Source organism: Anser cygnoides, chromosome 2 (assembly GCF_040182565.1).
Source record: "Anser cygnoides isolate HZ-2024a breed goose chromosome 2, Taihu_goose_T2T_genome, whole genome shotgun sequence".
Lineage (NCBI taxonomy): Eukaryota > Metazoa > Chordata > Aves > Anseriformes > Anatidae > Anser > Anser cygnoides.
The window spans coordinates 5,687,801-5,713,737 of NC_089874.1; the positions used below are offsets into that span (position 1 = coordinate 5,687,801).

At 48.2% G+C, this 25,937-nt stretch overlaps 1 protein-coding gene across 1 annotated transcript in view; it reads left to right on the forward strand.

The window, feature by feature from the left end:
- OXSR1 (oxidative stress responsive kinase 1) overlaps positions 1–25,937 on the forward strand; it is an 87,922-nt gene that overhangs the window by 33,329 nt on the left and 28,656 nt on the right. The window contains exons 4-5 of the mRNA XM_048062313.2: positions 5,082–5,223; positions 19,572–19,627. Of these exons, the coding sequence (XP_047918270.1) occupies positions 5,082–5,223; positions 19,572–19,627 (198 nt within the window). The remainder of the gene's footprint in view (positions 1–5,081; positions 5,224–19,571; positions 19,628–25,937) is intronic.

Here is a 25,937-nt window from a genome sequence, read left to right on the forward strand (position 1 = left end):
ACAGGAGTGTATTTACTAGGGTTCAGGCAGTCCGTTGGGAATGTTCTGCCCGATCTTACTCTACAAGGGCATTGCCCTCTTAGAAATTCAGGACGCTGGTTTGCTCGCAGGTTGCTTGTGTCTTCGTTGCTCAGATACTGCTGCCGTGGGTGGAAATTAACTGTTTGCTTCCGGAAATAAGAAACTGCCTTCTGAGGATGGAGTCAGACCTGATCGGCTGTTTCCTAGCCGTGCCAAGAAGGGCAAGGCACGCTGCGGGGCTTCCCGCTCTTCGGTCCTGGGGGAGAGACCAGTGATGGGGGATTTGTTCCCTTCCTGCAGCTGGACAGGCGTCGCCTGACCCCTCTGCTCCAGCTCTGACGGAGCAGGAAGGGCTCCACAACAAGTCCCTCCCTGCAGGCTTGTCTTTGACCCGTAGACGTTCCCGTAAGGCGACAAAACCCAACCTGTAAGTCGACGTACGGCGAGCTCCCTCGTGATTTCCCCTGTCATTAGCAGCCTTCAGAGCCGGGGCTTGTTAATTTGAGCGGAAAACCACTTCTCTTCCAATTGCCGTACAGTTTGCGCTTGGAGAATGTACTTTCTAAGCAGACATAACAGGGTTGGTGATCGGCAGCACTTTTAACGATGAACGGGCGATAACGCGAAACATTTTATCGCGTTGCACAACATCTTGTAGGCTTCCTGTCCGTGTGCTGCTCGGCGTGCACTCGAGAGGCAGGAGCTTGTTTATAGCTGCATTTTTTTCCACATCAATCTCTAAACGTCTGCTCCTTTCCTTTGTGTGCTCTCAGACTTTGGGATCAGTTGCTCATCGCCAGGCTTCTTTAAACATCCTTATTAATGGCGGCCTTGTTTGTGTTTACATTTAGGCTCCACTTCTGGCTCTGCCCTCAGTCTTGTTTTGTCTTTTCCTGACGTGCTTCCCCTTCGGGGCTCGGAATAGCTTTTCGGTCAGCCCCAGCCAAACTTCACTTCTTTTTCTCTCCCAGCTTAAGCTTAGCCCCTCTTCTGTGAGTGCGGAGCTTCTCTCGTGCGTTTTCTGATGGGAAAAAAACGAGGAGGGAACTGCTGTAACCATACCTAGTGCTGTGTGTAGTGCTAGTACGTAACACACACCAGTACTTCACAACGCTGTCATCCAAAATAGGAGACATGTTCAAGGGAAAACTCAGATTTTTTTGGTTTAAAGACATCCTAGTGGATTTTTATTCCTAAAAATGTTGTTGTAACTGTTCTGTAATATCTGTAGCGTGTGCCTTATTTCCGCTGTTAACCTTCTCTTCTGGCCACTCGATTACGGGAGCTGTTTGTCTTGCAGATTGTTCAGCCCCGCTGTGCACACGGAGCACAAATCCATACTGAAACTGCATTTGAGCAGAGGTGCAGCAAAGTTCAGGTGTGCTCTTTCCTTCCTCAGGTCCTCTTTGAAGCAGGTTCGGAAGCTGGCTCAGAAACCGGCACTATCTGGAATCGTGCTGCTGTTTTGAAACAGCATGATGGATTTGTAAAGCACGTGCCTTTGTGTAGATCTGAGCTCGGCTCCAGCTCAGCCGAATGTTCCCAGTTAATTTCGAGCAGCTAACATACGGCCGGCTTGGGAACAGGCCAGTTTGTGCAAAACACTCCTTTTTTTTTTTTTTCTCTTAGGCTGAGGGTAGGGCTCCAAGCTACTGTCTCGTGTTGGAGTGTAACGCAGCTGGTGAAAGGGAGAAAATTTGCCTAAGCAAACAAGGAGACCTCACCAAGGGTATCACACGCTTAACCGAGATGCTTGGGAATGGCTTTGCATTGAATTTTTCAGGCTGATGCTGAAATACAATGCCAACCTTACAGTAGCGACTGTTTTCCTCAGTAGTGAGATTCCCGTGACTTTGTCTTTGAGTGGCTCCGTGTTTAGTTGTGGTTTTCTCTTTGGGGGTATTCGCTCACACCACAGCAGCTCCCTGAACCAGAATGTCACAAGATTTCTAACGCTGCACACAGCAGTGTGTGGAGATGAAGCTTGGCTTCGTTCTTCGTATCCCACTGCGCTGCCTTTTACAAGGTTGCCTTGGATTCTGGAGGTAGCTCCGACCTCCCCATCTACCGATCTGCGTCTTGGGAGAAATACCACACCGTGTTGTGATGCCAGTAGCAAAACGGTTTTTTTTTTTTTTTAACACATGTAAACAGAATAGGGATGATCCCTGTAACGCTTTGTTCACCAGGAAGGTGGCTCTTGGCTGCTCTGCTGTTCCCTGAGCTCAGCATTTCGCTGACAGCCTCGTTGCTGTTTCCCTTTCCGTCAGAGACTGGCGAATTCCTGCGCTTTTTTGAACATCACAATGGGAAGAAGTGCAATTTGGAAAACATGCTGAAAATGGCAGATTGGACTAGAAGCAGCTGCACAGTACGGGTGTGAATCAGCTGTTGCCCTTTGCAAAGGAGTCTCATTGTGTGCGTGCCTTGTTGGCTTTTTTTTCCCCCCTTTTCTCCCCCCACTCCTTTTTCTGGGCTAAGTGCAACCTCTAACTTGGCTAACGCAGGATTTTTGACCACACGATTTTCAGCACCAGATGATCTGCCTCCTCATGTTCCCCGAGCCCTTCGCAGGAGAAGGGAAATGTTTTTGAACAAAGTCTGCTAACAGCCTTGTGGGTGGGAAGAGGACAAAACGAGTACGTGAAGAACCGCATATTTTCACTGGACTTCTACACAAGCGGCAGTTTGTTCCCCAGATAAAGGCACATTTCAGAGGGGAAACCTGAACAGTGGAAGAGGAGGGGTTTGGGTGGTTTTTTCGTAGGTGTCACAAAAAGTCGTGTCCAAAATAAGAGCATCAGGGCTTGCAAGCATGTACTTCTAAAATAGGGATACGTGGGAGGCTGAATCCCAGGTGAGTCCCCACACTGTCCAGGAGAGTCCTTTTCTTAGCCAGCAGAACCTAAAATGTGAGATTTCAGTGAAGGAGCATGTGCCCTGACTTGGGGGGTGTTACAGGCTCCTCCAGGAGAGGAAATCTGGCTCCCACCTGAGCCTTCGGCTGATTAAGACCCGAGTCAAAACTATCTGAAGAGGAGTGGTTCTGTGCATAGACAGGGTAAAGGAAGGCGAAGAAGGGTATTCTTGCATGAAATGTTGGGGGGATGTTGTGCAACTAGACTTCTCTATTTTATTTATTTATTTTCTGTTTTGTTAGTGTGTGCTCAGGTCATGTCTTTTGCAAATGTCGTCAGCCAAGGGAAGTTTTTTGGGGGATGAGGAAGCCGGAGGTGCCATTCAGGGGAGCAGCCGGCGATCAGAGCGGCTTCACTGCTGACACGCGAGAGCTACCAGCATCCTCCCCTGCTCCCAGATGTGTTCTCCCTTCTTCTTACCCTCCTTTTCCGTTCTGTTGGCTCTGACGCTCATCTCTTCAAGGATTATGCTCACTACCAACCAAACAGAGCATTTAATTTTTCTTTTCCCCCTTCTCAGTGCAGTTTTCAGTTGGTTTGGATGTCGTAGTATGTGAGCACCAGCTCCGGTGGGCTGGAGAAGACGGAAAGTGTGCAGCTGGGCAGAGCAGGAACGTGGTGGCTCCCCTGGCTGCGGAGAGCTGGTGGATAACCCCAAACACATCATTTCCCACAAACTTGGGGACCCCGTGCACCCGTGTCATTGTTTCCTCTGCAGTGCTATCTGCAGAGTAAGCCTTTCCATGCGGTGCAGATTCCAGCCCTGTAGTCTTTTTGCTCTTATATGAGAATCCAAAAGTAAAATATTTTGCTAACTGAAAACCTATCTGCATGATTATTCTGGCCTAGCGATTCATAGGATAGTTAATAAAATAAATTTTAGGAGCAATAGGGTTTAATGCCTAGCTGAACCTTAAAGGATGAAAAGGACAAAAAAAAAATCCCATTGTATTTTTCAGTTTGCTTCAAGAATTTACAAGGTGGAACTTGTAATCTCCGCATTAACCAAATTCATGTGACCAAGTTTCTCAGCTTTTGCTGTGCTTCAGATACAGAAGTGTTGTGTTTCCTTTCAAAGACAATCAAGACTGCGTTTGTGCTTTGCAGTCATGCCTGCCTTTCTCATTCTTTAAGAACTTGCTGGTACTGCTAACATTACTTTGTGCCCCTATCTTTAAAAATCCCAGTACTTGGCTACCCAGTGATGAACCCATATAAACTCAAGTCTGAAGGTGCTAACTAGCACGCGCTTGGCAAACAAACTGAGACATCCTGTGCTGGAGCGGTAGGAGCAATAAAATCAAGCTCTGCGTGTGCATCTAGACTGAAGATGATCTTCTCAAAGAACCCAGTACCCAATATATCATGAAAATGGGACCTGGCACAAGAGACCTGTTCCTGGTCATTGATTCCATTTGTTCCTGGCTGCAGCTCCGGGAGGTGGTTTACTCTATCAAGTGTGGGTTGTCATGCAAGGTGATGTAATTCACACCACGGCTGGGAGAAAAACTAAAGGCTGATGTTTCTAGGGAAGGGTCCAAGCTATCCCAGTTTTGTCTGCAGCGAAGAAGTGACTCACTGTCAGAATTCAGTCCCGTTTGTTCTCTGTATAATTATTTCCACTTTTTTTTCTTAGGGCAGTGCCGTCCCTTAACATACTAATTTTTTCTTGCTGTTCCTCTGCATTGAGTTTATGAGAGCTCAGAAAGAGTCTAATTTTATCAAGCTTGTTGCCTTCTGCTTGTGAGTCCTGGCAGCCCCCTGCTTTTTCCATTTCCCCCTCCTGCTTCTCCAGTACTAAAACAGCTGTAGCATCAGTATCTACTTAAAGCCCTTCCAAGAGGTCTGTGTGTGTACACTTTACGTTTTGGCTTGTTCAAAGAACCTCTCAGGCACTTGTGGTCGCAGGGTGTTTACAGCCCACCGTGAGGATCTGCTCTTCTTTAAGGCTCATGAGCATAAGGCTTGCGTTGCTGCCTCTGCTTTCCTGCAGGAAATGCTGCAGCTACAGACTGGTCCTCACCGTTGTTGCTTCCCCTCCCAATAAATTCCAAGAACTTGGGTACTAAGTGCTTATAAAGTACACCGAGCTGCAAATCAGTTCTTCTAGATCACGCTAACGTGTTTAACTATTTTCTATAGGCTCCGTTTTGGATATTATAAAGCACATTGTGGCCAAAGGAGAACACAAGACCGGTGTCCTGGATGAACCCTGTATAGCCACAATCCTCAAGGAGGTGCTGGAGGGGCTGGACTACCTGCATAAAAACGGGCAAATCCACAGGTATTTTACATTTCTCATCTTTGTTCTGAAACGAGTGTCACTGAAACAGAGCAGCTGAGCACGTGCACTCTCACCACCCAACCTGCTGTTAGGGTATGGAAAGTGGAAAATAAAGATGGGAGCTTTGCTGAAACTCAGGACTTGAATTTCTGCACAGTAGCTGCTTCTTTAGGAAAGCCATGACCAGGGTAAGTTTGGGTGAACTTCAAGATATCTAAAGTTCTTGTATAGAAGAACTCTTTTCACGGGTCAAGATCCAGCTACAATGAGTAGTTGTTGGAGCTGGTAAAACTTCAGCTGCTTTTGCTTCTTGCAGTGCTACAAATCACTAAGAGTACTGCGTAAGAAATGTTGGGCAATTCAATAAGGAGCCCTTCAAGCCTGGTTCTTTTTTAAGGCTAGCTGCAGGCTAGCCTGTTTTGTCAACATGACAAAATTTAAATCTGGGTAATTTCATTTCGAGGAGGTGGAAACAGAAGTGAAAAACTTATTCTGTAGGTAAAAGCCCGTTAACTAATGGCCTGGGATTTGATGGATTGCTGCAACGTGGGTTTCTGTACTGCTCTGTCATTTGGGAGGTATTTTTAAAGCATGTTTTCCTGTCCCCTGGTGTTTCAAGGTGTGGCGTGCTTTAGAAAGAGAGGATACTAAGTCAGTACGTTCTGCCGTTAAAAAATAATAAAAAAAAAAAGCAATCCTAAGTATGCACTGAAAATAGAACATACAGCTTGTGGGTAACATACATCATCCCAGCCCCAGGCTGCTGCTGGGAACAACAGCCTCTTCTTCCCTGGGAATTCTCTGAGCTTGGTCATCTTCTGGTACAATGCCATGATAAGCACTGCTGCTGCTGTGCTGGAATAAGTTTCAGTCCTCTTGCGAGAGCTGCACAAGAAGAGGTGACTTTTTTTTTCGCCAAAATTTTAATTAGAAAAGCCAAGCAGCATTTATTTCATAGTTTTGGTCAAACCGACTGGTCTTTGTAGATTGTTTGGGCTTAAAAAGAACCAGAAGGTTGGAAACAATTTTGGGATCATTCTTCTCCCTGAAAGAAATCTCAGATTTCAGCTTCCAGTCTCCATTAAAGCTCTGATTTAAGAAGGCTGGTTGTCTCCACTGAAGGCAGGTTTGACTTCGCAGCTGTTTTAGCTGTGTTTTCAGGAAAATGACTTCGGGCAGCCTAGGAAGCAAACATAATAGACCAACTTGCTTGCTGAGCACGTGGTCATTTCTTACCCTTGCACGAGTGATTGGCAAAACCCTGTTCATGTGTGATTTCCACTTGATTTGCTTGGCTCATCTTGTCTCACGAAACTGAAATATATGTATGTTAAAGCAGCAGGAACGTGTTAAACCTTAATTTTTTGTGAAGATGTCACATGGTGATCTCTGTGTTGGAGGAGAGGTGTTTCTCCGCGTGCCTTGCTGTAGTGGAACAGCGGAACTAGTGATTGTGGTGAGGATTGTATAAAGCATATTCGTGGTTTTTTTCCTTCCTGCACTCACCAAAACCGAGATGCTCACGAAGTTCAAACTGCTTGCTCCGAAGAAAATGTGATTCATACTGAATCATTCTGCAGCGGACTGAATCCAGCTTGCTGTGACTGCTCTTGTCCCGCTTTTCAAAGCATTTTGCTCTTATTTAGGACAGAAATCACCGCAGCTGTGGGAGCCATGTCCCTGGTGCAGCTTAAGGCTGCTGTTGTGCATCACCTACTTTGACATATTTATTGAGGGCGGCCCGTACAGGTACTTGTAGGGTGTTTTATCAGAAAAAGCGTTCAGATTACCGCTTCGTGAGGGAGCGCAGTGATCTGGGGAACTTCTTTATGCAGAGAAACCCGGAGAAGTGCTAATGCTCAAGGCATGGAAGGGAAGTTGTGTGGGGGCTTCCTGCCTGTGATGCGAAGGATGGGTTGCTGGTCGTTGGCACAAGGCAAGCTCACGTGCCTTTGAGGGAGGAAACACGTTTCCTTAATGGAGTTAATCGTGCTGGCTTGCATTTTATCCAGATGTGTATGCAGCACCGGGATAAACACAATTTAAAGCTGCACGAGGAGAGGTCCCATCTGCACCGCACATGGATCTCTGTATGTTTTTCCCATTTCGCTTAACTCGAGGGGTCATAATACTGGTCCTGCCTGATGGGGAACGCAGGTGGACACCTCGCGGTCTTGCCAGAGATGCTCTTGGGGGGAAGTGTTTAAAATAACTGAACTTTGGTCCCCTGGGGCAGCTCAGAGTTTCTGTCTCTCAAGGAAACTGCACCAGGGGATGGCTGAGCTGCAGGACCGGGTGTTTGCAGCACACCTCGGGCCGAAACGAGGTCAGCTGGGAAGGGGCAGAACCGAAAGGCTTCCTTTAAGCAGGGCTCAACAAACCCAAAGCGAGCAGCAGTCCAGCGAAGCACAGAGTTCGGCTGGGATATTTAGTGTCGGGATATTTAATGTCTGGACCCAAGTGTTGACCTGAAGCGGGGACAGCTTGTTGCTGCTCTAAATCGTCTGTCAGGCCAGAAAACATGTATCTGATGGTGGAGATCTCAATACTTCTGAATTCTGTATCATGTTAAATGGGTAAATTAAGTGAACACGTGGAAAACCGGCTTAATGAAACTGCTGCTGCTGAATCTTACCCGGCCTAAGCTCGTCTTGAACTTAATGCCACTTCCAATTAGGGTCTGGGGAGCTGGCTTCGCGTGGAAGTGTAAATCTCCTGCCTTGGACGGGAGGGCAGTTGGACGGTATTTTCTAGAGGAGATCAGAAAGCCAAATATGTAGTGAAAGCTTAAATTATAATTTTTTGTTTACTTTCCTAATTAACAGCCGGAATGAGGCTGAGCCCCGAATAGCTGCCGTTCAGCGCGCGTCTCCAAAGCGATTTTTTTTTGCTTTCATCGTGCAAGGGATGAAAGGAACAGCAGGAGGCCTTACGGAAAAGGCAGAGGAGAAAGCGGAATAGGTTTTATTTTCGTGAACCAGGTAACAAGTACAAATGATCCCCATAACCCCCTCAGATCAGCACTGCCTCCCCTATCTCTGGGCTGGCAGCTCCGTCCCTGTGCCAGCTGCTACAGCCCCATTGTGATTTTGTGTCGCCCGGCGATCCCAAGGACAGTTTGAAACCCCAGTGACCCTGTTAACGGGTTAACCACTCTGAAAGCTTCGTGTGAAGCCGTCCTGCAGGACAGACCCTGCTTGGGCACGTTTTGTGAAGTCCCCCGGGACCTGTGACACTGTGCCAGGCAGATCTCGCCGGGGTGCCTGCAGCAGGTGACACGCAGGGCACGTCGAGCCTCTCCCCGCTCGGGCTCGGGTTCCTCCGCGTATTTGGGGTCAGCAGGTACCCAGCGGTTTAATGAATGACTTGAAAATAAAAAAAGCAAAAGCAACCCCGGGGGGTTTTATTGGTTCAAGGGGCTTGTCGGATGGAAGTTCAAAGCTTTTCCAAGTGCTGCTCTTTATGGCCAGCTGACAGACATATCACGCCGATTAACTGCTGCAAGGCCTCCGTGTCTTTCTCCCTATTTTTATCTCTGAGCTTATCTTCTGCCCGTGATTAGCCATTGTGTAACTGAATAGTTCAGTCCACGTGCAATGATATATTGCTGGAATGGTTGTATATTGTCAGGTTCTCCTCTTGCAGCATAATGGACGTTATGCTTGTTTTTCTGTAAAAACAAAAAAGCTGAGGAAGTCCTTTAGGGTTGCATGCACTCAAAATACTGGCAAGGCGGTGATCCAGCTATTAATTTTTTCTCTGCTATACTTCTGGGGGGGGGGAGAGAGGTGCAACAGCCTGTTTGATATGCTAAGTTAGACCAGTTTGTGCTGCGGTGTGGAACTGCTTTTTATTTTTATTTATTTATTCTTTTAAATCAGTTTTGTGAGCACGGGGACAGCAGGGTGCTGTGGCAGCTGTTGGGATGTAGCTTTGAAGAGACCCTGGAAATAATATTCTTGATGCGTCGTTATGGCAGATGTATTGGCTTAGGACTGCTTTGGCACGGGATCAAGACCTCGTTGTTTTTTTCTCCTACCTGTATTGGGAGAGTTCCTGAAAAAAAAAAAGCGTTGGTGTGTCAGCATCCACCCATCTGCACTGCCAGGCTGCGCGTGTATGGGGTTTTGCAGGAACGCTCCTCCAGGAGAGAGAGTTTAATGTAAGACGAAGGAGCTGATGGATATTTTTTGGCAGACCTCAACCGTCCTGCAGGATTCAAGCTCCATTTTCACGTAGCTGATTAATGCGCCGGTCGTTGTGCTGGCAGATCCTGCGGTAGAACTGGATTTCAGTGTGCCTCGGATTATTTTGACGACTCAAGTACTGCAGCTCTTTGTTTCTGTAGCGAAGCCGTAAGAAAACTTCACAGTCCCCCTCCAACCCGGGCTGTAATCTTATGTTAGGGAGTGCGTTTCGGCAGTGAAATTTGGAAAGGAAAGGCTGGGGGATAACGGGATGTGGAGCATTTCGCCTCTAATTGCCAAGCTGATTTTTTTTTTAAGGCAGGACACCAGTAATTTGGAAACCAGCTCTTGTTCAGCCGTGGGAAGGGGATTGCCCTGATACAATTCACAGAGGCTGTCTTCTCCTACAGAAACTTGGCACCTCGGAGGTATGGGAATAATATTGTGTCCCCCGAGGCAGAGAAGTGCTGGGGAAAGGGAGGGGAATGAAGGTTCGGACTCCAGACCGGTATTTTGCAATAATTTTATATTCAGGGGAGTGTGCTTTGGTCTCTTCTCCCTGAAAATAAAGGATGGACAGAAGTAACTTTTAGAGGTGGTTGTTAATAAAAGTTTTGCAGCTTTAATTTATAAACTGTTGAGTAGCCAGAGCAATGGAAATGTTATTCTTGTGCCTTTGGGCACCTCGGTGGGAAAGCAGAAGAAATGCTGCTCTGGATTGTACTCAGTGTTTTTCTCCCCCAAATAAACACCTTGCTGGGCAGTGCTGAGAGCACAAAGACCACTGAATCTCCCTGCTGTGTGCACCGCAGTCGTACTGGGGCGTATTGTGGTGGTTTGGCAAACCAGTGTGCTCTCCTGGTGGCTGTTTCTTCCACTGCATCATCCAGAAATTCATTGTCTAAAAAAAAAAAAAAAGAAAAAAATCCCTGTGGTTGCAACGAGAAAATGAGAACCAGATGTAAATCCCAAATCTGCAGACGGCCAGAAACAATAGCTCCCGTGGAGACTGCCTCTATCTGCTTCAAGGAAAACTATCTCAGCCCTGAAGCCTAAAAACCGGCGATCAGAGTTCCTGGGGTAAACGTGGATTTCCTGATGAAAGCAGGGGAGGCTGCAGGGCCCTGCTGTGGCTCCAGGCTGGCGGCAGCGCCCCAGCCCTGCATGGTTTGATGGTGCCCGTGCCTGCTTCCACGGGGACACCAAAAGATGGGCACTTGCTGCATGACCCCGTTCTGCTGCGATGTCCCTGTGTCACCCACCCCAGACCCAGGTACTGCCTCTGGGCTTTGTCTCTGCATGCCCTGTCAAAATCATTTTGATTTAGTCTAAAAAAAAACACCAACACACAAACTTTTCAGTACAACTGTTAGGAGCTGTGTTAAACAGAGTTTAGGTTTTCTGTCCCCTTTGTTCCATGAAGATAAGTTATGTGCAGAGAGTTCAGGAGCTGGACTTGATGCTCCTTGTGAGTCTCTTCCAGCTTGAGTTGTTCTCTGGTTTCGGGAAGGTAAGGAGCAGGAGACAGAGCGGGGCGAGCTCTGAAAGGTCCAGCAGCACTTGTAGGTTTGGGTCAGTGATCCCTGCCCGAGCTGCACACTAAACTAGTGTGGTTTCCAGCGGTTCCTGAGCTGTCGGGAGTGTTTGGGTTGGACGTGGTTCAGGGGTGGTAATCTTCATTCCTGTCTGCAGCGTTAGTTATATCAGGTGAAAATATCACACTTGCTTACCTTTTGCCTTTGCAGAACCCCAACGCCATTCCCGTTTACTCACAGCCACCCTGTTTGCAACGTCTCCTGTCTCTGCTTTTATCAGGTGTGGGTTATTGGGAGTAGGTGACCCGGTACGGGCTCCTGCAGCGTCTCTCGAGCAGTAGAGAAGTTGTTTAAATCACTGATGTTCATCCATGTGTCAAGTGAGTAGCATGCTTCAAAAAGTTGGCTTTGAACATTGTCCCCTGTGTAATGCAGCAGCTTCCCTGGCCTTCAGAGATCCCAAAAGCTGCATACGGGGAGAAGCCTTAAGCATTTATTCAGGCTACTACAGTGTTCTCATTCATGTCTTATGCTAAAGCATAAGAAATACTTAATTTACCGAGTTTGTGTGGTAACATTAAGCACGCTCCAATTTCTGGTGCAGCCTCATAAAATTTTAACTTTAAACATTTACTGAATCAAATCACGTCCCATCTTGCAGAGTCCTTATAAGACTTCAAAAAATAAAGCTTAATGCTTTCAAACGCATTCAAGACAAACCCCCACACATTTAGGACAACAAACAGGGAACTGCTGGAGAGAAATCCATCGTTTTGTGGAAGCGAGGAAAGCATCGCAGAGGTAGACTGGGAGTGCCAAGAGGACTGATCCTATTAAAAGGTGACTTTACAATGGAAACTCACCCGATTTTTAACTGCCTTCTCCACTTTATGCAATAAGCGGGATGAAATAAGGAGATCTTTCCCCTTAGAATGCCGGCATGACCTAAAATCGTCTTATTCTGGGTTTTGGAGCAGAAAGTCAAAGTGGCAAGTCTCCTGTCAGCCCTGGGCGTCTCGAATTTCTCGAATTTCTCCCTTCTCCATCACGTACCGATGCTGCCAAGCAGGAGCTCGGGGTGGTGGCCTTGTAGAGCCGGATGGCGCTGGGCTTCGTGTGTGTGTAGATACACACCCTGCTTCTCCACGGCGGGGCTGCTTGTTGCCCTGTGCAAACCGAGACCTTTTTTAAGCTGCCTTATGTTAAAATCTTCAGCCTGATTCGATCTGAGGTGATGGTGTTTCTTGGAGGGAACTTTGATCTTCCCGCTCTGCTCTGCGCTGGTGCGGCCTCACCTCGAGCACTGTGTGCAGTTCTGGGCACCTCAGTATGAAAAGGACCTGAAACTGTTGGAGAGTGTCCTGAGAAGGGCTGCAAAGATGGGGAAGGGCCTAGAGGGGAAGATGTGTGAGGAGCGGGCTGAGGTCACTGGACCTGTTCAGCCTGGAGAAGAGGAGGCTGAGGGGGAGGCCTCATGGCAGCCTGCAGCTTCCTCACGAGGGGGAGTGGAGGGGCAGGCACCGATATACTCTCTTTAGTGACCAGCAATACGACCCGAGGGAATGGGGTCAAGCTGTGACAGGGGAGGTTTGGGATGGAGATCAGGAAGAGGTTCTTCACTGAGAGGGTTGTCACACACTGGGACAGGCTCCCCAGGGAAGTAGTCACAGCACCAAGCCTGTCGGAGGTTAAGAAACACTGGGACTGTGCTCTTAGTCACGTGGTCTGAATTTTTGGGTAGACCCGTGTGGTGCCAGGAGTTGGACTCGATGATCCTTGTGGGTCCCTTCCAACTCGGGATATTCTGTGATCCTATGATCTCTGTCATGACAGGGAGAAAGCAGGGAGACACATCGATCACTGGCTTTCTTCTTTCTTCGCCTCCCTGCTCCGTCACAAACTGGGGCAATCTGCCTGGTAGTTTGGGGGAAATCCCGAACATTTCTGTGCACTTTAGGACCACTTGTTAGAGCATTACCACAGCACGGTGTTGTGCACCCCTGGCATTGCCACACAAAGCGTCCCCACCTACTCACACGTTCAGTGACGTGCCATGAAACGCTCAAACAAGACCAGGCTATCACTTGAGTGTTTTCCTCCGCTACCAGTGCCTAAAGCAGGGCCTCCCAGAAATATCCGGGCCTCCAGGGGAGGGAGGCAGATCTTGTGACTCCCCAGCTTGATTTTCATGCAGCAGCTGTTAAAGGAGCTTTGTGCCTCATCCCCGCTGCCGTCCTTCCAGAGGAAGTCGGCTCAGGAAATGGAAGGGCTGAGTAGATGAATTTGTGGAAGAAATCCCCTGTACAATTTCAGCAGCCGTTCGGTGACAGGAGGACTTGGTTTTAAAGCCTGCTGGGTGGGGGGGTCCTTTCCTTTGGGGGGGGACACGGGGAAAAAAACTGAAGTTTTGACTGAATAAAGGAAACCTTAAGAAGTGAAGTACGAAGTTATAGCTGGAACTTCTCTTGTAGTGACTGCTGAGGGGCTGAGCCCTGTCGGCAGCCCTTGCTGCTGGGCCATCCTTGCCAGAAGCCGACGGGTGCGTGCACGCGCTTGTGTGATGCCGCTAAACAGCGATGTGCACCGGGGCAAGCTTGTGAAACATCCTCCTCTTGCATGGGAGGAAGAAGCAGGGCTGTGAAGGTTTGTGTGATTAGATCATCTCAGTACTTGGTGGCAGGGCAAGGTGTAGTGCTTGCACCATTCCTTTATCTGTCTGAAGGAGCCGATCTGTCCAGAAACACTTTTTAAGGTTAGTTTTCTGCCCCTGCACTGAGGAGTGGTTGAGTTTGAATGCTGATGCTGGGCTTCAGGCACGGCAGTGGGAGGCAAAGACCGAGGCAGACAGGATCTGTCACTGCACCACACCTCTCTTTAGGCTTGTAAACACGTGGGAAGAGAAGGAAAACCATCAAAGTTGGCACAGGAGCAAGAGGCGTAAGCTGGACATAATTCTTTGAGATAAAGGAGAGTTGCAGACGCTGTGATAACGGCGAGTGTTTGACACGGCGAGGCAGTAAGTGATGTGGCACTCTTCACCCCACGCTGTCTGCCTTTGTCAGCCTCGTGCTGACTTAGCTCAACGTTTTCTTTACTGCCTCAGCATCTCGCAAGTCCTTGGAGCTATTCAGTTCTCCGAGATGACAGCACAAATTTCAGTAACATCTCCAGCAGCTTGCTTTGCTGTGCTCTCCCTTGTCTGAGCCGAAGTAGTGACTTAACCTCGAGTGAATCAGGCTTCTGAGTCACGGTTCCTTGGACCCCAAACCTTGGATTTCAAGCAGCGGTCCACTTCTGCAGCATTGGAGGGGAAAACTCTTCTTACCAATGCAAATTTGAGGCTTTAAAAATATTTCTAATGTGTATGAGACTCAAATTGTGGGTTTCCCTATGTGGCCAGCATTTAACTCCTGCCTTGAAGCCCTGATCTTTCCCCTGGCCCAGCAGCAGTTCAGAGAAGCGAGCGGGAGCAGCGTCGGTGCTTTCCCGATCCCGAGCAACGCCGGGCTGGTCCCTGCTGTAGTTCCTAGCAGCCTGGCTGCCGTTGCATGTCCCAGAGCCCAGATGAGCAGGAACGACTCGAGCTCTCGGCCTCCCCGCTGGTGCAGGTGGGTGCAGGGAGGAGCAGGACGCTTCTCTGCCCGCTCTGTGCTGCTGGAAGACCTCTGGCTTTGGGATATCTTCCCGAATCCACCCCTGCGGAGCTCGGTACCGCACTGTGCGGGTCAGTAATTGCATCTCACCTGGAATTTTAGTACTGCAGGCTCACCTCTGGGGCAAGGAAATATTAGTGTGCGTGGCTTTTCTGACTGAGAATGGGAGTGCTCTGACTTCCACCGCTTCTAATACTCTTGTCTCAAATGTCTCCTGCGCGGTGCTGAACGCGCTGGCTTTTGGGAGCATAAAAATACCGCTGTGCCCTCGGCAGTGCCAAGCCTTGTTGCCATTTTGCAGCGCTGTCTCGAGTGATAACGCGCCTTCTGTAACTGTTTATATCCTGGCTTGTAAGGCAAGGGGAAGAGGTAACATAGGTAACAGCATTGAAACGAGTAAGGTGTTTGATCGTGGAGAGAGAACGGTGCTCGTCTGGTGTATAACGCCACAAATTGCTTTGTATTTAACAAAGTAGAGAGCCTGTCCTGGAAGCGTTTTGCAAATTACTCGGAATAACGTTGACTGCAGCCGTCGGTTGCATTCATAATAAATACCGAGTTGCTCATTACCGTTAACACAAAATAGTAATTCTTCTGTCTTGCGCCTTTTTTTTTTTTTTTTAAATGAAACTTGGCAGGACCAGCCGCTCCTCCTTCGTGCCAAATTATGCGCTACAGAGTTCAGCCCATGAAAATTTATTGGTGCAGTTGGTGTAAATTGCATCTGATGGGCAGGTGACTCACGGCCGTGCTGACAGCCAGCACCGCATCCTAAAGGCACATACAAGCAGGTTAGAAGAGAAGGCACAATAAGGCGCGATAAACAGGGTTTTTCTACATTTTCCTCCTCCCTTTGCAGTTTTCTTCTTGGTGCTGGGCTGCAGGAGTCCTGGGATGCCACGCTTTGCTCAGGTCACTTACACACATTGCATTTTCAGCGGCCTTAAATTGTCACAGTTGGTGCTCTTGAAGTAGACTTCTGAGCACAAGCCAAGTGAACCCTTTTTGATCTCCAAACAATATTAAGAGGGCTATTCAAAAAGCAATAACTTGACATGCTTCATTGCTTTGCTGGCAAACGCCACTTCTTCGAAGTCTGTAGTACTGGGTTGTGTTGTGTACGCTGGGGCTGCAGGCTCGCAGCTGGCTGCTGGAAATGTCATGCTCCATTTTGGAGCAGCAAGTCTGGCTTTAACCCTAGTGTTGTCCCTGCAGTGACAACACCGTGACAGTGCCAAGGGCTGACGGCAGAGCTGATCACTAAGGATTTGAAATACTCGAGTGGGCTTTTCGTAGTGGGAACGAGCCCATTAGGATATGGTTTCCAACCTAATTTTTTCTCCTGCCTATTGAAAAATGAAATGAGGGTTGCGTGGAAGCGCTACACTTGCAACTGGAGAGCATCACCGCATTGCCTTCCAGGTCTCTTGTAGCTGGATGCCGATTTTGCTGGATCAGGGATCAATTTTGTTTATATAGCATCTAATGCCTGTGGCCCAGCCCCAGCCCGGAGGTATTAATGTGATGCAACTGAAACCGTAGCGCTGGGAAGCCAAACCAGTTCAGAATGCAAACGAGGAGGTGTTTCTGCCCCGCTGAGAAACCTTGCAAGGCTGATGTGGAGAATCCAGATTTGCGCTGGAGGGAATCCAAACCCCTCTTCCCTGTGTGGTGTGAAGTGCAAGGTAAATAAAAACATCATCAGGATTTTGGGGAAAGGCTCCTGGAGGCGTTAGGAAGAGAGGAAGGCGACAGCAATGGAGCGGGAACGTCCCGAATGATGGCGGCACTTGTTAAGCTGCTGACAAGGAAGCATTTACTCCAGCCTTCTGTAACTTCATCTAAAATGTGATATAATTAGTGTTTATACTGCAGCCTGAAGCTGCTTCCAGTACGGTAATTATGCCAGAGGCACGCGGTTTACTCCGAGCCTATCAGCCCAGGACAGGGTCACTACCACGCTAGTAGGAAGTGCCTTCAAACTCCTGGACTTGGCAGTAACCGTGTCCTGGCGTGACAAACTTCTCGCCATTCATCAGGCGAGTTTCTGAGCATCTCCCGGAGAGAAGAAACAGGAAACCACTATTCCCTCTCCCCGCCCCGTTGCTTTAAATCTAATTAATTTGTCTTAAGGATGGTTTTAAGGTGCCTAATTTGTAGCTGCTGCAGGTAATGCCAGTGTAAGCTAAATAAAGGGATTTGTGCTCAGCCAGCCGTCTTGCTGCTGGTACACCGGGATGAGGAACGGCGAGGCTGGGAGCTGCTCCTGTGGTACAGTAACTCCAAAACCCAAGCAGTGTCCCCAGGGTGCTTGCCACCAATCCGTTTTGTTGCTCAGGGGAGGAATGTGCCACTCTAGGGTGAGTAAGAGTGTGTTTAGGGGGTTGCTCACCCGGAAGAAATGCCCCATCAAGCTGGTGTTTAGTTCGTCAGTGTGGATTTTGGCAGTGGCTTTTGTTGGCCTAGCAGATTTCTTATCACAGCACTTGTTTTAAGTTTTTGAATCATCTCGAAGCACCATATTTATTGATTTTTGTTTCCAACGAGAAACTATCTAAATTGTAAGTGATCCAAGCTGAAATTAAAAAGGAAACAAGCCCCTGCATCCGAGAGGGTTAAGGGACTGGAGACCTTTTTTGTTTCAGCAGGATTCAGTCTGAAGGATTGTTTCACTACTTCTCACACCCCAAACTTGCCCAGCTCGCTCTGTTAGGGTAGGACAGTCTGGTGGTGTTGAACGTGTGCCGCTTTTGTGGCTGGTGTCGCTGTGTCACTGAAACCTGCCTGAGTTTTCCTGGGGCTCCGAAGCGCGCAAGGGTGGAGGCTTCATCCTGGAGTTGTGCTTAAAGGTTTCCTTCCATACTGAGCGAGCTCTGCTTGAGCAGGCGGGGATGTTCTGACAAGCTGTGCCATCCTGCACAGCTCCGCGGTGTCCTGGGCTGCTTTGCAGTGTGGTTGGAAGACCAAATCCGTGCTACTTCGCATCCATCTTCAGGAAGAGGAGCGATAACTTCGCCCTGCAGCACCAGTGCCCGCCGTTCCTCTGCCCCACAGCTCTGAAAGGGCCTCGAGCACCTTGGCTGTTGCAGGAGACCCGACTGCCTGGGTAAACGTTTCCAGTAGGGCTGGAGAGCTTCCCGAACGCCCTCTTCTCCCTCTGATTTAGTGCCGCTGGGAGGGGAGGGCTGCCGGCTTTGGTGCCAAGCGCGTTGTGCGCTGCCTCAGCCAGATCCTCGCCTAGGAAGCGGCGAATTTGGGCGTCCCTCTTCCGTGGAGGATCCGCACGCTCGGGGGGCTGCATCCCCAAAGCATCTTCTGCCTAAATACTGGCAGGGAGCCCTTCCATTCCCTCACTGTTACAGACCGTGAAGGCGTTGGGGGAGCGCAGAGGACAGTCAGGTTTGTAACTCGCAATTAAAATGGAAATTAACTCTCTACAGCTCCGACTGTATCGGGGTTGGCCACCAGATGCTACAGGGGACAGCATAGCTGCATGTTTAATGCTGTATTTAGTCCCTTCAGGTCCTTTCCGAGTACCTGAGGGTCTCGATGTGCTGCTGTGCTGCCGCCTGCTTGTCTGCCATGGCCAAAACTCTTAGCTGTGGGAGGAGAACACAATAATGCTGCTTGGCAGGAAACCCGGCTCACCCCTTAATGCACGTCGTTCGTGCATTAATGCAACGTTCGTGCGTTCAGCCAGTGGAAAATGGGCGGGTCTCGAGCTGACCTGCAGGGATTTCTTTTAGGTTTGGTTATTCCCATGTCGTTCTCATAGCTCCTTACTGCTCTGAATCCCGTTCTGCTTTTAAATCAGCTCCGTGAGGCTGGCTCCCCATATAACCTCCGTGTTTCCATGCGTCTCTATCTACATTTTCTTGATCATTAAAGCAAGTATTTTTCCTCTACTTTTACACTAGCGCCTCAGCCACGGATTAGGCCCCTAGGATGGTCACTGCTAGCAGGAGGTGTGCGTTTGGCAGGACTTGAAACGCTGCTTTGAAGACTGGAGTCTGCTCGCAGCGCTGCTTTGCTGTTAAAACCATCTTCACTAGCCCTTATGGAGAGAATTTTTATTCCCTTTTGTTCCGCTCCATGCTGGGGGGGACTCTGGCCATGCCAATATCTTCCACTGGATGTTGGGAGGAACCTAGCAGGCGCAAATGTTGGAGAGGATGTGTTGAAAATTACCCTGGCAGCAGCCCAGGCATCCTCAGAAGCCAGGAAGGAGGAGACCTCCGGGGCCCGGCCGGGATGCATCGGCCAGCCCATCGTGCCAGTTCTGCTCTCATGGTGCACGAGGGAGGAGAGAAAAATAACTTCTGCCTTCTTGTGTGCAAGCATTTGGAATATTTGCAGAAGGAGGTGGGGGGAGAATGTGCTTTTTTTTTTTTTTTTCCATTTTTTTTCCCTCCTTCTCTTCCATGCAGATTAATGTGAGGTGTGTGGTGAAATGTTAGTTTGCTACTGCATCTGTTCCCCAGGCAGGTGCTTTGCTCACATTCTTGTGGCAATACATGTGTCCACACTGGCTCTGCGTGCTTTGGGTGCAAGGTTAGAGGCCGGGCAAGTGATAAAGGTATAAAGCTGCTTCGCTTGGCCTGGACTGCCTTGTATAAGGCCAGTCCTAGGTGCTGCTTTCATAAAAATAGCTAAATTAAGAACCTGGGGCAAACCACTCTTCTTGGTTTGTTGGATTTTTTTTTTGTGTTAGGGAACTTTCTGGTAAGTTTTTTCCAGTTTCTTTGTATCCATAGCACTTAAAATGCTCCTAGCTATAAATATCACAGATACCACTTAATGTCTGCTGCAGTTACAGCTGGTGCTAAGTGCCTCCTGTTTCTGCGCGATTAGAAGCGAGAGGTGCTAATGCAGCACAACGTTAAACAGGAGAAATAACAAAGTTGTATTGCGTTTTTGTTGGGCGAAGGAAAGATTTAATGAGTTCCACTTACTGTTGCTTTGTCTTTCCGCAGGGACGTGAAGGCAGGAAATATTCTTCTTGGAGAAGATGGCTCAGTGCAAATTGCAGGTAACTTTTTCCTAATAGCTTTGAAAAAGCTTTGGGCATAGCCGTGTGTCTGAAGAAATGGTTTAACGGGCAAGAGAAACCTACATGAAAATGTTAGCTTCAAGAAGACTCACAGCTGTTTTTTTAAATAGAATGAAAAAAAAGTAGAGTTTTGCATGTTGATATCGTAAAATACTGTTCTTTGGAATAATGGATGCCAGCATGATTAAATCCTTTGGCTGGTGGGGCAAAATGAACGTCTTGGAAGCAGCCACGCGAGCAGCTCAGCTGCTGGATCCGCGGACAGAGGTTTTGTCGAGCTGAGAGGTGTGAAACCCCCTGGTGTGTCTGCGCCTGGACCTGCGACTTGGTACGAGGGGCGCGGATTTTCCGCTACGAGGCAGGCTGCGTTGCGCTGGAAAGTTTTTTAAGGGTAACTCTTCTTCCTCTGCGGAAGGCAGCAAGTGCTGTTGTGGAAAGACCCAACACCTAAAATACAGGGCTTCTGTCTAAAACCTGAAGCTGCTTTGTTTCCCTTTGCAAGTCTCCCAGGGTTCATAACGCTTGCTGTTACATCTCTAATGAAGTGTAAATAATTCATCCCATGTGGCAGCCGATGGAAGGTAGGGTGTGGCTTCCAAAATGCTTTATACTAATAAAACACTACAAGGTTTTTCCATAATGGGGCCAAGATGTAACATTTAGGGTTTGTAATTGTACGGAATGCTAGATCATATGCTGGGAGAGGCTGTAAATAGCTGTTGCATTAGAGCAGTGCACTGTTATTCCAGCGTTTCAGCCAGCCCAGGAGAAAGCTTCTTGTGTTTCTCTTCCACAAGGGTGCCAGGGCTCGACTTTTAATTAAAGTTTTTATTAAGGTGATAGGTGCCTGTTCATGTATTTTTGTCCGCTGAATAATTTTTAAAGGGTTTAATTCATTTGGGATTTGTAGATATTCCCCTGAACCGAGCTGTCTACTGGTGGCTTGTATGTGCAACACTTAAATGATGAAATCCTTCTCTCTGCATGTTCTGTGAAAGCAACCCAGGAAGATGTGCAAAGTTCCCTTTTACAAATTTTTGCTCTGCATAAACATGCATGAGGAGTAATTCTGTAATCTTTCCTGCGACAAAGTAGAAAAACTAAACTCCACCGAGGTCAGCAAGTTCACAGCAGCGGCAGGAAGCGCTTTAATTTCTGTGAAGGCAGCTGATGACTTGAAAGAAACAAAAATAAATGAATGACTGAACGCTAGAGAAGAGCCTGACGTGGACAAACCGTGAACATTTTTTCTGTGGGAATTTCTAACACGTAAGCTTCCTTTCCTCCTGACCCAGGATGAAATAGCAAAGATTCTCGTGGATTTTTTTGAGGAGGAAAAAAAATGCTGGAAGCAAGCCAGCCCAAATAAAATGAGTTTTGTTTCAACACGATCAAAGCATCTGCCTTTGACAATATCAATGCGTCTTATGAATAATTTGGTTGCTAATTGGCTGCCTCAATTATCATCTGGATGACATCACTGCATTCCCATGGGACAAATGTGTTTAAGTTTCGCTGGAAAGTTACACCACGAGGGGGAAAAATATTGATCAGCTGTGGAATGAAGCCTGAGGTTAAGAGTAAATGGGGCACCTCCCTTGAAGGCGCTGGTTTGTTGTACATAAAAAATGCAAATAGTTTAATAGGAAAAAATGACTTCAGCGCTTTATAATGGATCCTTTCCCTTTTGTTGTTCCCGTATCAAAGCTGCCCGAAGCTACCAGAGTAGCGGTGAGAAGTTCTCAGTTAGTGTTTGGCCTTTGCAACCTCCTGTTCCTGTGTGCCTGCTGCTGCTTGACACAATTCGGGTCTCTGAAGAAATGCGCATCCTAAATGCAAATGTAAGGAATGCAAATCCTCAACTTCAAATCCTTTGAAAACAAAAGAGCTTCTTTTAGGAAGGTTTATAAAAACCGCTTGACCCGTGATGGAGGAAACCCCCCTGCTGGACTATACCTCCACAACGTGCCGGTGATTTAATTCACATAAGGCACACTTGGGAGCCTTCCCTGTACCCAATTCATGGCTGCAATCTTGCCGCAGTATTATACAATTCTGTTTGTGCTCCCTGAAAACTAAAAGCCTCTTTTGCTAATACAGGCTGTTAAGGCTGAGCAGAAAAAGCAACGTGATGAAGGTGTGCCCGACTTCTCTCCGGTTCTGCTTGTAATTCTGAGTTGAGGGATGCACTTTGGCTGTGAAAGCCACTTCAGCAGCGCCAGGAGGTTAAGGCTGGTGCAGGTAATGTGGTGGAGGAGAAATCTCTGAGTTCAGAGGCATTTGCTGAAAGTCCGAGTTCTAAAAATTCCTCTAATGGCCTGCACAAACACCCAGCTTAAAGCTCCTCCCTGGCTCCTAGGACTTGGTATTTTTATTCATGACTATTTTTAACTACTCTCCTTTTCAAAATGTGCATCCACTGAACCAGGGCATAAAATTGCCTTTAGCAGATACCGCTGCCCACCCAGACCTGAACTGAAGCTGGTCCCTTATCCTAAATCACTTCTTTTTTCATTTTTTTCCAAGGACACTGGTTTGGGCTTGTGGCTTGGCACCAACTTTTTGGAGCCTGTTACGATTCCGAGCGTATTGCTTTCTCAGCTTGGAGTGTTTCCTTGCTCACTGAATTAATCTGTCTTCTTAAGAGCTGGACTTTCTTTCCCAGATACCATTGTTCTGGGCCGCGCTGGCGGTGGTTGCAATGTAAATTGAGATAGCTGCATTCTTTTGTGTTCCAGCCTCTCCATGGCAATTACTGTATTTTTTTTAATCAGAACGTAAAACCTCTGTGCCCTGGCATTTACTGGCTCCGTGGAGTCTAAAGGCTCGCATGGGTAAAAACATTCTTGTCGACATAAACTGCATCGGTTCCAGTACTGCAGCATAAAGCAGGAGGCTTCGTCTCACAGTAAGGAAGGTTTAATATTCTTGAGTTTATTGAGCTGTGCAGGTCCTGTAAATTATCGTAAGATGAAGTGACGGGCTCTTGGTAGCCTGAGACGGATGGGAGAGGTAAGCTCTGCCAAGGTGCAGGAGGCTTACTCGGTGAGAACCACACATCAGCCAAGGCGTGATGTTAGGGTCCTACTGAGACTGGGTGCAGAGCAAATCCTTCTTTTCTGATTTTAGTCACTGGGATGTTGAACGGTACTGTCAAATACTCCTCCGTCACTGAGTGAAGAAACGAGGGTCTGCTGAAGGCTGGCGTGCTCGCGCCAAAAGGGCGCGTGTTCCTGGAAGCCTGGGATTTTTCTGTTGAAGGTATTGTGTTGTTGGCCCTACAGGTTTTAAAACGAGACGGGATTAACACCTGCCCCAAGAGGCCCTTTGCTGGCATTTGTCGTGCCTGCAATTTCCCGTACAGGCGGCGTTGCCTGGTGGCTGAAGGAGATGGAGATCTCACAAAGTCGTTCGGGACTCGCTAATTGATACTGGGCAAGCTGCCTAAGCCCTCTCACTTTATCTATTTATAAAATGGGGATACTTAAGGCCAGGCAAAACTTGTGTAACTGAATTTGTGTAACTTTCCACAAATCCATGCCAGCTTGTCACCAGTTCACTGTGTTCCTGACTGTTCTTAATTCATTGGACGAAAATAGCGCTCTGCATAAACATCGCGCGATGATGCAGGCAGTGCCATTCCCCCCTTTCGTCTTAGGAAATGGCAACATCGGGAGATGAAATTGCTTGAGCGAGGGGCAAGGCACGGATCTAACTCGGGGAGAGGAGTGCTGCTTGCAGGGCTGGCTTGAGCGACCAGCGAGTGCTCCATCACTCACACCTCTGAGCCTCTTCAGCTGTTCAAAAAAGGGCAAAAAAGGGTTTTCCTAGTGGCTGGGGAGGGGTTTTGGTGCCTCCCCTGCAGCAGCTTGATGTGAAGTAACCTATGCTTCGTGTTGCGTGTCATATTGGGGTTTCCTGAAGAGGTGTTTCAACAACCAAGTAACGTAACCACTTGTGAACTTCTCCAAGGGCAGCGTCTTCATGTGCTGCGTCACCCCTGAGTTACTTCGTGCAGCACTGGCGTATCTTCATTAACCTGCAGCTGGGGCTCGGTTTCAGAAGCGATTTGTGCGTTTACTTAGTAGAGAGATTTCATTAATCTTTTATGTACCCTGATATTATTATTGCAAGAAGACTAAACTGATGGTGACGCATATAAAAATAAAGCTGTCGTTGATTAGAAATGCGTGTGAGTGTAGAGCTCTACCTTTCCAAAGGAGAATTTGGGAGAACAAGCCCCTTAGGGGAGCCCTTAGAGGAGGGCTCGCAGCAAGCTCCCCACCCTGGACTTGAGGAGGGCAGACTTGGGCCTCTTCAGGGCTCTGCTTGGTAGAGTACCATGGGCCAAAGCCCTGGAGGGAAGAGGGGCCCAAGAAAGCAGGTTAATATTCAAGGATCACCTCTTCCAAGCTCAGGAGCGACACATGCCAATGGGATGGCAAAAGGAAGTCAGGCAAAAACACCAGGAGGCCTGCAGGGATGAACAAGGAGCTCAAAATCAGACACGGAAAGGAGGCCCACAGAGGGTGGCAGTAAGGATGGGTGGCCTGGGAGGAATACAGAGACGTTGTCTGAGCAGCCAGGGATCAGGTTAGGAATGCTAAAGCCCTGACAGAATTAAATCTGGCCAGGGACATCATGGGCTACAAGAGAGGCTTCTTATAGGTATTTGGTGATAAAAGGAAGAGTAGGGAAGTTGTGGGCCCTCTCCAGAAGGGAACGGGAGGCCTGGTCACCAGAAGGCTGAGGTACTTAATGACTCTTTTGCCTCAGTCCTCGCTGGCAAGAGCACCAGCCACGTAGCCCAGGCCCCAGAAGGCAAAGGCTGGGACTAGGAGAATGCAGAAAGAGACGTTGTAGGATCTCTGTAGGGGGTGATCAGGTTCAAGATCAGTTAAGGAACCCAAAGGTGCACAAGTCCATGGGACCTGATGAGATGCATCCATGGGTCCTGAGAGAACTGGTGGATGCAGTTGCTAAGCCTCTGTCCATCATATTTGAGAAGTCATATTTGTCCATCATATCTGTCTCTGGAGCCAGGCTGAGGGAGTTGGGGTTGTTCAGCCTGGAGAGGAGAAGGCTCCAGGGAGACCTCACAGCGGCCTGCCAGGGCCTAGAGGGGGCTGCAGGAGAGCTGGGGAGGGACTCTTGGTCAGGGGGTGTAGGGATAGGACAAAGGGAAATGGCTTTAAACTGAAAGAGGGTAGATTTAGATTAGATGTTAGGAGGAAATTCTTCACTCAGAGGGCATTGAGGCCTTGGCGCAGGCTGCCCAGAGGAGCTGTGGCTGCCCCATCCCTGGCAGTGCCCAAGGCCAGGCTGGATGGGGCTGGGGGCAGCCTGGGCTGGTGGGAGGGGTCCCTGCCCATGGCAGGGGGTGGCACTGGGTGGGCTTTGAGGTCCCTGCCAACCCAAGGCATTCTGTGATTCTATATTTACAGATCCAATAGCACCATATGACCATGTAGTCTTCAAAGGAAAATAAGCTTTTTACTCTTCACTAATCTTGTTTCCTCTGCTGTCTTACCAACCTGCTACGTTCCCTGCAGAAAATTGCCATTTACCACTGCCTTCATCATCTTCTCGTCGGGCTTTATTCGCTGTCAGCGCTCTAACAGCCTGAGGTTTGCAGAAGAGCACACAGTACGACTGCAGCTAATTTTTGATGGCGAGCAACTGCACAAGAAGCAAGGTGCTCAGTGAAAGAAACGCTTAGTGCTGTCTTCTGAGTGCTTTCTTTTTTTCTTGCTTGAGGAAGCACAGTATCTTGGTTGTCTGAGTTTAAAAACAGCTCTGAGTCGTTTGCAGTCAGGGTGGGTTTATGCTGTTCTACACCCGTGGAAGTTGGGAATTGCTGTTTTAGGGTCTGATTCAAACCCAGCCAGCTCTCAGGAGCCTTTCTGATCTCAATACGCTTTGGTCCTGGCTCCTAGTTACTTTAGTGCACAATGTCTTTTTTGCCCTAGTGGTATAGCTAGGTACAGTAACAGGTATGTTGACTTAAGAATTAAGTTAATGTTAAAATATCAGGTGCCCAAGGCTGACTTCTTTTTAGCGGCTGACTTCTAGATTTGAATAAAACAATCTAACTTGTGATAGTGCAAAATTCTGTTTTCCTGACCCACAGCAGCCCAGGTGTGTGTTGCAATGTGGTCCTGGCACAGCATTCGTGCCTTGTGATTTGTTCAGACTGGGTCTTCTGTGACGCCGAGGAGTAAGAGGAGATTGTCCTTTTGGTTTTTGCATTTCTCAAGTGGCCAGAACTTGAGGTTTGGCAAAGTGGATA